General features: G+C 41.9%; 1 protein-coding gene across 15 annotated transcripts in view; it reads left to right on the forward strand.

The window, feature by feature from the left end:
* Positions 1-11,122, forward strand: part of LOC125435957 (protein 4.1-like) — a 53,962-nt gene extending 42,840 nt beyond the window's left edge. For all 15 annotated transcript variants that reach the window (XM_048502500.1, XM_048502499.1, XM_048502496.1 and 12 more), the window contains 3 exons: positions 3,159-3,239; positions 3,959-4,097; positions 5,648-11,122. In XM_048502500.1, the coding sequence (XP_048358457.1) occupies positions 3,159-3,239; positions 3,959-4,054 (177 nt within the window). In that variant the 3' untranslated portion in view covers positions 4,055-4,097; positions 5,648-11,122. The remainder of the gene's footprint in view (positions 1-3,158; positions 3,240-3,958; positions 4,098-5,647) is intronic.
* The last annotated feature ends 464 nt before the right edge of the window (positions 11,123-11,586 follow it).

Genomic DNA, 11,586 nt, shown 5'->3' on the forward strand with positions numbered 1-11,586 from the left:
GTCTATTGTCTTTGCTCAAATCCACTGCCATAAAGAGACTCAATCTAGGGATCTCAGCTTTCTTTGTGTCCTTGTGGCTCAACTTGTAAGTGGGTTTAGTAACTGGATACCTTTAATCCTTTGCCCTTTGATCCAATTTTGCCCATCCTATAATAACTACATTTATCATTTGATAACTTTAATATGTGAAGTCATCATCTGTGATTCACTTCAGTTTTTTGCCTTTTATTGCCTTCAGATTCTTGGGATTTGGGAGCCAAGATGAAAATGGCAACAGTCTGACTTAATTTAATGAATCTGTTAGTCCACCAAAGCCCTTAGTTGTTTTTGCTAGAATATCAGGATCTGTGTCTTGGTGGTTGATATTAACAGTTTGAACTTCAGATTTGCTCTTAGATATGTGAAGGAAAGTATCAGGAATAACCAAACGAACACAGTTCTTTTATAGGATCTGACCATCTGAAAACATATAATGCATGAATATAAGTAGAGTCATTCTCTGTATCTCCTCTCGCTCAAGTTCCTGCCACATAATCTTATGTCTGTTTTCTCTGCCATAATTTTTGCCATCTGCTTTCTTCAGAAAAAATATATCTTTACTTCTTTAGCAGATTGTTTATCTAATTTGGGGGGTCCTGAAGCTGGAAGTCCACCTTGTGTCCCCCGTCTCATATGAAAATAAGGTTTCCCCTGTGCATTTTTTCTTTGTTTTTCTGTGGTGTATATAAAAGCTGCAGATATTTTGTTGAAATATCCTACTGCCTTCAGTATAGTGGGCTGCAGCCAAGGTAAAATTAACAGCCTCCAGAAAGAAGAATTATGTTATATTATGAAATATGAATCATGTTTGGAGGCCAATAATTCTGTATATAATAAGAGAGCATGGACTAGATGGTAAATGTTCACAGTGATTTTATTTTCTGTAATTTTCAATTCTTGAAACATTTGCGGGTATATATGTGTGTGTGAGAGAGCTCAAATACTCAGTGTTTCCAAGAAGCTTCAACTGGTCCAAGTAGTTGCTCTGTAATAGTATTGGAAAATGAGCTTAGATTCTGCCTAGATTTCTGTGGGTGCAAGGTGGGGGAGATTTTTTGCCAGTCCACCCCCCCCCCTGCCCCCAGCACTTTTAATTTCTCTGAAGCTTATTGAGGGGACTCCCTCTCTCTCCCCCCCTTGCAACATTTTGTTATGTGTTTTCTGTTGCTGCCATTGGAGAGAGGAACCACACACCCCTTTTTTCTCCTATGGAAATCTAGGCAGGATCCAAACCTGGGGACTTCAGAAAACAAAAGAATATTTTAAAGAGATTTAATTAAGATCTATATTCAAAAATCATCTAGTGTAAAGCTTTTCTAAATCACATTTCCCCTTATCGTTTTGCAAATCACAAAATGCTAGTGTATGATGTAAAGGAATGGGGCTACATTAGCAAGAAACCACTTTCCATGTGCTGTGCTGGTAGAACTGCCAGTATTTTATTGCTTCCTATGTTCTGGATATTCTGTTGCAGAAGGAGAGTAACATGCTCTTAGTCTTGCTAGTCTTTCCAGTAGTAATGGCCCTGACTCACCTGAGGCCATGTTTGCAACCTGAGCTGGGAGCACTGAGGGATGGAAGCTGCTTCTGCAGTCTCAGCAGCAGCGGTGCGCATTCTGTAAGGGAGGGGACTCCTAAGCCCACTGGTAGCAGGTGGCCTGGGAGGGAGATGGGAGCCCGGGTGGACCTGTGCATGTTCTTTCCAGATAGGTCTGTACACTTTGTTACTTAGCTGGATCCTTCCTTTCACTTGGCTCCTGCTGTCCCACCTACCAATGAGTCTTGCTTATTGAGGGTTGTGTTCTGGTTTATTGCTTCTTTTATCTGACCAGGGGTAAACCTGACCACCAGCTGGGGATCAGGAAGGATTTTTTCTTCAGATCAGATTGACCAGGGATCCTGGAGGGTTTTGGTTTTTTTGCTTTCCTTTGGACTTAGAACAGGGGTCACTGGGGGGGGGGGGGCGCGGTAGGGTGAATGTAGTTGTAAATGTTGTCTTGCCAGGTGCAGGGGGTTGGACTAGATTACCTTTGAGGTACTTTCCAGCTTTACATTTCATTATTTTTATGTTTCTGTCACAGCCAGGACATGTTGTTTGGGCATCAGGACAGATCCTGATGGGAGGAGGCTATGCCTATGAGCTTGTTTTCCCTGTTTTGGGGACTCACGCCTTGGGGGGGTGGAGCCATTCAGCAGCATGCCAGGCAGAGGCTTTCAACTGGCTCTCATCACCAGGTAGCCAGGGAACTATGCAGTGACTGTTATCCATTTGGGATCCCAGGGGTTTGCAACTGCACAGTTTCCTCTCTAGCATGCAGGCTAGGGGAATGGGTTTATTGAGCAGCAGGTAGGTTGCTCGATGCTGGTTCCATCCTCATGTAGCACCAACACTTCTGTGGTTTTGTGCATTAAAGCTGGTACTTTTCCCCTACCAGTTCCTCTTTGCCCCATTCCCTCCCTCTCCCCGGAGTCTGCAAAAATAGAAGTATATTAGTGCAGTTAACCATTTTTTTTATGTCGGTAAAATAAGTTACCAGCTGCTTATATATCTCTTCCTGTGTCTTATTTTGGATAAAGAGGATTAGCTACAAATCTCTTGGCATATGAGGAGTGCACTCATCTGTAAGAGATTAAATTAAAATACATTTAAGAGATTTGTCAGCAACTGGAATAAAAATCTCCTAAATAAATATATAAATATCTGCTAGTGTCAAGTTTGGTAGAAAATCAAACCACAGCAAGGACTGCTTCCAGTGTTTTCTTTTCCCATGCTTGCTTTTTAGAACCAGTTCCAACCTGCCCTTTTTGTAGATGTGAGCATTTATTCTCAAAAGAAGTCAAGAGTATAGGACAAATACCAGAGCTTCTGTACACGATTTTGTACTCTTGACTTTTTGTTTCTGTTGAGTACAGTAACCAGATTCAAAACTCATTCTAACAGCAATAGAAATAGGGGAACAGGACTGCAAAAGATCTCCTGTTATGCTCTCCTCTAATGCTCTAGCAACATTTTTAATGCCCCCTCCCTATGTTTGAAAGACTGGTTGTCTTTTAAGGGTCTTGAGCTTGTGTCTTCACAGTTGTAATCTTCATGGTTAATGTTCACTTTCTCATAACAGACCGTGAAAGGTGGAATTTCAGAAACACGAATTGAGAAAAGAATTGTCATCACCGGGGATGCAGACATTGATCACGATCAGGTAAGAAATTGTTATTTTAGTGACTGTTTTGAATATTTGCAAACTGTTTCAGGAATCTTTATCAGTGGAGCAGCTGGAGAATCAACTAAGATATATTGCGTGCCCTTTCAGTCTCAGAAACAATTTGGAGCTCCTCTGCAGTAAGACCGAACTTTAAAAGCAAGATTTAGAACTCATTTTAAAACCATAAAAGTCCTTGTTGCCACACAAGTGATTCAGAAAAGTGATTAAAATCCCTTAAATGACAGAAGGAATACCTTGCCAGACAGAAGGTGAAGAAGGGGTTTCCATTTGTTTCATTTTGAGAATTTTATGACCAAAATTAAAATTTTGCAACGGTATCTTGTATTATTTTGGGGGTGGTAATATATTATTGACTGGAGATGCTACACAGAATAATACTCCTGTTTATCTAGAACACTTAAGCTGTTGGCATTGTTACGTGGAACATAGGTGCTGGAATTGAGTAATGGTCCAGAGCCTGTGTCTGTAGGTTGGACATGAGTTCAGATTTCTATTCAGCCATGAGTCACGCAAGGTAATATTAGGTTAGTTGCTCTCTGACAGCCTAACCTCCCTTCAGAGAGTTGTGAGGATAAAATGGAGAAGCTGCCATATATTCCTTGAAGGCTGAGTAGGATAGAAATGCAATTGATATTAAGACTGCAGATTCCCCTGAAAACAATTCAGATTGGTTTGTTTATGACATCATTCTTTAGGTTCTGGTTCAGGCCATCAAAGAAGCGAAGGAGCAACACCCAGACATGTCTGTGACAAAGGTGGTGGTTCATCAGGAAACAGAGATTGCAGAATAACAAGACCAGCTATATATATAACTATATATATATGTATATCAAGGTAATGTTCTTTTTTTTGTGATGTGATGCATTCTGAAGCTCAGTAGTTTCCTGAATCCATTTATTTCTAAGAGTTTCACCAGGAAGGAGTATTCCACTGAACACTTGAGTTCATATCTGAGAAGTCTGTCCCCATATCTCCAGTGACACCACCTCTCAGTATCACAATATTGTGAATCTGTTATAGCAAAAACTGTGCAGAGCACAGATGGGCAGATGGTGGAACAAGGGCCACTTGTGGCCTTCTAGCCCAAGTTTGATGGAGAATGAGCTGTGGTGTAATGGCTTGACCATTTTGGTGGTTCTAAGATCTCATTCATTTCTTTTATATTGCAACTTTCCTCAAGAAGAACAGATGATCTCATGACTTTTCAAGCCAGCCTGAAAACTCCATTTCCTCTACTATTTTAAAGACTCCGAGGCAGAGTATAGATCCTTGAAAACTTATTTCAAGGATCTACCCTTTGCACAATGCACAGTGTGAGGGTACAATAATTTTTTCAGTTCTTACAGTTGGCCTATGATCCCCACCATCCCTAGTAGATATACTGACCCACTAGCTACAAAATAGCCAAATGAAGTATTCCACTGAACCCTTGAGGAGTTCATATCTGAGAAGTCTATCCCCGAATCTCCAGTGGCTGCTAGGGAGAGCAGGAAATTGTGCTAAAGAATCCCTGGGGCTTACATGTCCTGCTGTAAATCTTTTAAAGACGCTGCATGTAGCTTGCATTTTATTATCATTAATAGTTAACGTGGGCTGCAAGTAATGTGTAGTCTGCATTAATTATTAATGGTAATAAAGTGATCCTCAACATTGTATGAGTTGCACCTTCCTGCCATAGATGCTCGCTTCTTTTAAGAACACCCTATTACAGAATTCAGATAACTTACACAGGATAAAGCCAGAAGGAATTTTAACTTCCAAAATCTATGCTCTTGTAGTGCTGTGTTATGCTGATATTGTGATCTGGAAGCAATGGCTCACTGCCTAGGAACCTAATCTGAGATATTATTTATAGCACATCGCTCCCGCTCTCTAAATTAGTTGTATTTAGATTAGTGCTCACTGTGGGACTGACTTCCAAGGAAGCAAACACAGAATCATGGCTGCATCTGCCATTTTTGAACCAGTGTTTTACTCTAGATGGCAGAAGCTGAAGTATCCTTAGATGGTTTGGTACCAGTGCTGGAGGCTGCCTTCAATCAGACATCAAGTTTTAAACTAACGGCTCATTCTACGTTGCACAAAATGTTATATGTACAAAGAACTTAAGAGTGTTTGGTCCATTACTACTTTTTTGTAGTTAAATTAGAGCCATATCTTTTCAAGTGTTTATATTCTGGACCCCCTTTGCCCAGTTTACTAACTTCATAATCACTCAAGAACATGAGGATAGGTGTGTCTGTGCATGTGCTTGTATTGAACATGTGCATATATTTGCATATATATGTCAGGGCCCCATTTACAGGGTCACGCTGGCAGTTGCTTAGCAGGTCTTGCAGAATATCCCAGCCGACTGATGCCATAACATTTTGTGTCTTCCCCAGGCGATATCTATTTCAGTCTGAGAAAGGCCACCTGAAATATACCAGCAAAACTACAAGGAAACTACCTTGGAGCACCATGACCTCAAACTTGCCAGAGTTATTTTATCAGACATTCTATCACTTACTACTTGGAGTTGGGCTTTTTGATGTTTACTTGGGATTCTCCTCAATACAGTGGATCCTTTTTTTTGATTATCATTTTTATATATTGTGACCGACAGTATGACATATTTTTCACTGTACCGAAGTGTTTTTTTTACAGGTTTTCATTTTTTTTGGCATTCCTTTTCCCAACACCTTATTTTTTTAACCTGCATCATGAAAATGGAAGACCCGCCAGGCAGAAACCTAAGGCTTGCTGAAAGGGTTTCCCTGTAGCTGCGTTTTCCGCTCAGCGTTGTTATCCTCCTGCCCCTTTGCATTCTCACTTAGTGAATTCTCACTCGTTCTTCTTATGGTGTGGGAATGCCAATAACCTAGAAGCGGCTCTTGTTGCTAGGAAAGTCAACAAATCAGAGCCCGGTTTGTGCAGCATTTTTGCTCTCCTCTCATGACTTGTCCTGAAGTTTTAATACAGATGCTTACACATTTATATAAGACACGCACAAGTGTGTCTACCCTCTTTTGCCTCTGGATTTCCCTTGCGTTGTGGACTTGTGAGCCTCTAGATGCTTCAATATAGCAGGAAGCTGTGGCGTAATACATTCACCAGTATCTCAGTAGGATGTCCGTGTTAAGAGAGAATGGAATTTGTTTCACCTTTTATACTGTGAATTTTAGAGCTGTTCAGTGAACGATGACAAATAACCTTTGCCTTCAACACCTCCACCCCACCCCCATTTCTCCCTTGTATTATTTTGGACTTTTTGGAAGACGGCATTAATCTTATCTATCAGTTTCCCCCATTAAATCAAGCCTGTTAGAAAATGAGTTTATAAGAAGTATGGACTCTGAATGCTAAGAAGTAGAGCTGTACCTCCAGTGGTAGTTTTTGGGGATCCCTCATTTGTCATTTATGTTTTGTTTTATTTTTTGGTAGGATAAGCTTAAAATTTTGTTGGGCTTCAGAAGCACTATTTAAACTTAGCACATCGGCCAGCCGTCCGTGCAAGGAGTGTGTGATCTTTAGCTGCAGTTCAGGTCATCTCTCAGAGAGACAGTATTCCTAAGGTTGTATTCTCAAAACAGGTGTGATATCAAAAACGATAGGTTATTTCCACAAATTGATGTTTAACCCGGGCTACTTGGAGAGCAGTTAAGCATATGTAATTCTGTCATTTTAATGTTCTTTTGCAAGGTGATCTGGAAGTTCTTTTGGGCCGCAGCCGGCGGAGCGTGCTGCTGTTGGGCGATCTTCCTTCATTTTAATGGGGTTGCATGGAAAGCCTTACATAAACTTTGCTGAAATGAATAGAAGGTGCAGACCAGCAGGGCTCAGTGGATTTCTCCCTCAGGCCCCTTCCCTATCATGCTGTAATGAAACAACAGAGTCCAGGATTTGCTGGGGGGATCTGTTTTCCTAGCAATGCAGAATCAAAGCAAGACCAGCAATAGAAGGAGGAGGCGGGAGATTCTTCTGTATTCATTCTGCTTCCGATTGAAGCTTTTAACGTATTTCTAAACGAATCACATTTTAAAAAAAGTAAACATGAATATTCTAATTAGACACGAGGTTCGGCTCCTGTGTGTATCGCTGTCACTTGCGTGATGAATGAGAGGAATCAGAATTGGGAGATGCCACGCTCCTTTCTGATTTGGCTCTGTTTTCCTGAGCTGGGCATCATCCCCCCTCCCCCCCCATGACAAAACTAAAATTGCATGCTCAACTCTTCCTAATAGCAGTATTTGGAAACTATAAGTTATATGCCGTAAGAGTTGTGCGCAATATTATTTTCTGAGAGAAGTGTAACGTTGAAATTGTACTGAGTGTGCTACATAGCAGAGGCCATGGTGAGGCAGGCTCTGCTTGTAAGCTTAATTCTAGGCTACGAGAAGTGGAAGCAAAAAGCTCTCTGCTGTTCCATCTATTTTAAAAAACCCAGGCACATTGTTAAAAGAATTTGAATTCAGTGAACTGAAAACTCCGGTATACTTTCTGACTGTAACTTTGCTGGCTACAGTGTCATATTGAATTGAGTTTGTTCTCCCCTGACTTTGAGTTCATTTAATTGAAGTAGTCAAGGCCTTTATTGGATCTGAGAGGATTGGTTGGGAGGAATTCAGTACCCTTGCTCTGATGTGTGGTGGACAACTGGCAGCCTCAGTCAGCTTCCAAAGCTGGCCATTGCCCCTCAGAGTCTGTGATCCTGTGCATCCTTACCTGCGAGGAAGCCCCACAGATGACAGTGGCAATTCAACATGCCTAGGGCTGGGCTGTAAGGCTGCTTAGAGGGTTTCTATCTGTCCTTCTCTTTAATCTTCCCCACTCCAGTTCATGAATTTTCTAGAATTTTAGATTGACTTTTTAAAATCCGGTAATAGCACTTACTATATTATTGAGGAAGATGAAGATCTTGAGTGTTGCACTTTCTCTCCTTCTGGCTCTTCGTGCTTCTTGTCGATTTTTCACCTCCAATCTCCAACGCTTAATGCAGCAGACTTGCAAAAATCTCTTCTCCCTCAAGGAAAGAGGATCAAATCCTTCCAGTTTCCCCGCTCAAACTCATCTGATTTCCTTTCCTCACTGCAGCCCCCACTCAATGTAGCTGTTGTCTATGCGATACCCAGATCCCTGGCTTAGTTTGTCGGTGGTCAAAATGAGGCCCTTCCTCTGTCACCAGTTGGGGAAAAAAATCTGCTAGGATACAACATAGAATCTTACTGGGGTAATTCAGCAATTTGTCATTTGGACACAGATGAAGCTTCCTTGTACTGAATCAGACCATCAGTCAATCAAGGTCAGTATCGTTTAGTCAGACTGGCAGCAACTCCCTGGGTCTCAGGTAGAGATCTTCTACATCACCCACTGCCTGGTTGTTTTAGCTGGACATACCAGCGGTTGAACCTGAAACCTTCCGCAGGCCAAGCAGATGAGCCACGCCCCCTCCCCTCCACTGCTGCTGTTCAATCTGTTCTTTATGAGTATGGCTTGTCCTTTCTTCTGCTGTTATTTCAGTATGCCTCAAATAACTTCTGAGGATCACCCTTACTTACCTCCAGGGGTTTTGTTTGCCATGGACTTGCCCTTCTGTAAAGAGAGATTCCCTAGCCATTGAACCTCCTGTTTCTTTTTCAGAGTTCTCCATTCCTTTTTAGATCCCAGGTCCCTCCCATACAGCAAAGGCCATAAAGTCACACACCTTTGATAATAGTGGTAGGGTTTAACCAGGTACAACTGCAGGCACTCTCTTCTCCTGAAAAGCCTTTCCCCCTGTTTGTAGCTTCGATTACACATGTGCACGTAGGACTTTCCCCCAGTTCTATATTTTAAAAAATTTAAACTAATCTCATTAAAAGTTCCAGATCTCAAGGGAAAGGGGTTACATTGCTGTGAGAAACTTATGAAGAGCAGCACTGAGACAAGAAAGTATAGAGCAAAGCAGAGAGAAATACAGGTTGGGATGGGTAGGTCTTGAGAGAGGTAAAGCCCTACAGGTGAAACAGCAAAGGGACATTTGACATGGAACAGCTCACAGAAAGTTACCAGTGTGCAGCTCATTAGTTAGTTTCTTGTGGATTTATAACTAGATTTGTTTGTCACAGCTGTACTTGGGCAAAAGTTACTCTTGGAGAGCTGAAAAAGTTCCAGGCAATAAAAACGGGGCTTGCTTTTGAGTGTGAGATGTTCATCTCTTCTAGAAGATTCCCCCACTCCCTGTGCATTGGATGCTTGGAGACATTCAAGGGCTACATCCGCGCCACCGTTTCTGTGGGGGGCAAATACAAAATTCTGCTGTGTGCAGTTAATACAAGTGAAACAATTTAACGTTACTTTGTTTTGCTAATCCTAAGAGAGAGCCAAAGAGCTTTAGAAGGTGCAGAAGCCTCTCCATCCAGAAAAGATCTCATTCAGCCCCACTGGCTTCTAGATCAGGGGTCTGCAACCTGCGGCTCTCCAGATGTTCATGGACTACAATTCCCATCAGCCCCTGTCAGCAGGGTCTGATGGGAATTGTAGTCCATGAACATCTGGAGAGCCGCAGGTTGCAGGCCCCTGTTCTAGATTCTCCAGGCAGAGCTGCACGCTCGGCTGGAAACTTGCTTTTAAAAATATATGAAAGAAGAAAGCTTAGTTTCTGCAGAAGCTAGAATCTGTGGTTGGGGCAGAGTTCTGAAGCTCTTCTGCCCTTGTGCAGAATTGCCGCCAGGGCTCAGCTATAAAAATGCTTGTCTGAAATCGTGTGCTGTGTCTTTGCTCAACTGCTGGCCTGTTTGTGGAGCTTGAAAAACAGTCACCTGGCCAAGTTGCCTGTGGACAGGTAAAGGTTATTTCCTGGCAACCAGGCTGGAGGGCAGCATTACTTAACTGAGCAGGAGTTGGTGGGGGTCTTTCAGGCTGTCGATGTGCCACAAGTGATTTCACATAGGTATGTGAGTAAGCAGGCTGGTGAGGGTGGGGGAAACGTTGCAGGCTTCATGGTTTCTTTTGGGCTTTATTTGCCAGGCTGGCTTAGCTTTTCACATCAGGCGCTATGAAAACAGCTCACAGTTAAGACGGCAGGAAAGCAAACCATCTTCCTGTCTACCCACTAACAAACATGCAGTACTGCCATTGCGTGCAAAGCCAGCAACTGAGCAGGCTGCTTGCATCCTCAGAAATGCCACCGTGATGCTGAAGTCCACAGAATAAATTTGACTTCTGGTGCCCCTCAGAACTGCTGGGGACCAGCGCCTCTGTTGTTGGCAGGGGTCAATGAAATGTGATTTATTTATTTATTAATAAGCGATGTCTCCCAGTTAATGCCTCATTTAAGGTCATCTGGAAGCTGTCCTGACTGTATAGCAAATGGAAACTATTTATGTGAATGTTTGTACAGTCGGAAGCCAAGAGCACAGTGACTTGTACTAATCAAACTGGGAGAAAGAAAATACATCTTCACATGCCAGACACCAGCATGAGGCCAACCATTAAAATACTATTAGTCATTTGGGGGGTTCCCCCCCCCCCCCATTAATAGTGGTTTGCCATTTTCATACAAAGGAAAATTAACCCTTGCTGTTCTGAACATTGGGTTTGTTTTTGTTTTTTTGTTTTTTAGCACAATCAATCACAAACTTTCACTGCACATATGAAGGAGCTTTGTAAATTTTTTAAGGGAATGGTGAATTGTATAGAATAGGGAGTTACATCTTTCTTTTAAAAATAGGAAATATTGCAACAGAGTTAAAACAAATAGATAATCTTTATAGTTGAAGTAGCTGTTATTTTGGATTTTTGTAGTCAAAAGAAAAGTGGATGTAGCATTTAGAAATAAGTGTTCAACCTTGCTACTTGTATTGCATTTTTTCAATAAATTTTCAAATAGAAAAACAGCATATCCAGCTTGTCTATGAACTTTCCTTTTTTTTCCCAGCACAGCCGGTGCATTCGAAGCTGCTGAGCAAGAACGAATGGGGCTCAAAGAAAGCAAGCACAAAGGGGGGCTCAAAGAGTGGTTTGTTGATAACACCCATGGAAAAGATTAATAATTTTTGGAAGTTGAAGTAAACCTCACTACTGGGTCGAATGATTTTAGGATCCCAGTTTCAGTTCTCTGTTCAGCCATGAACTTGGCTTGGTCAAAAGCCTTGTTGCTTGGGTTATATCTGATGCAAGTATCAACAAGCCCCTATAAAATGGCAGGGAAAGCAACCTTCCCTGCGACATTGTTGTGAAATGGTGACAATTTCAGCATTTGGCTTTAAAAGTGCTCTACAAAACTGCACATAGGTTGGGGCTCGAGATTGCCTATTTTGACAGCTTTATTACCTCTTGCAGCCAAAAAGAAGTCACTGCACAT

Source organism: Sphaerodactylus townsendi, linkage group LG06, assembly GCF_021028975.2.
Source record: "Sphaerodactylus townsendi isolate TG3544 linkage group LG06, MPM_Stown_v2.3, whole genome shotgun sequence".
Lineage (NCBI taxonomy): Eukaryota > Metazoa > Chordata > Lepidosauria > Squamata > Sphaerodactylidae > Sphaerodactylus > Sphaerodactylus townsendi.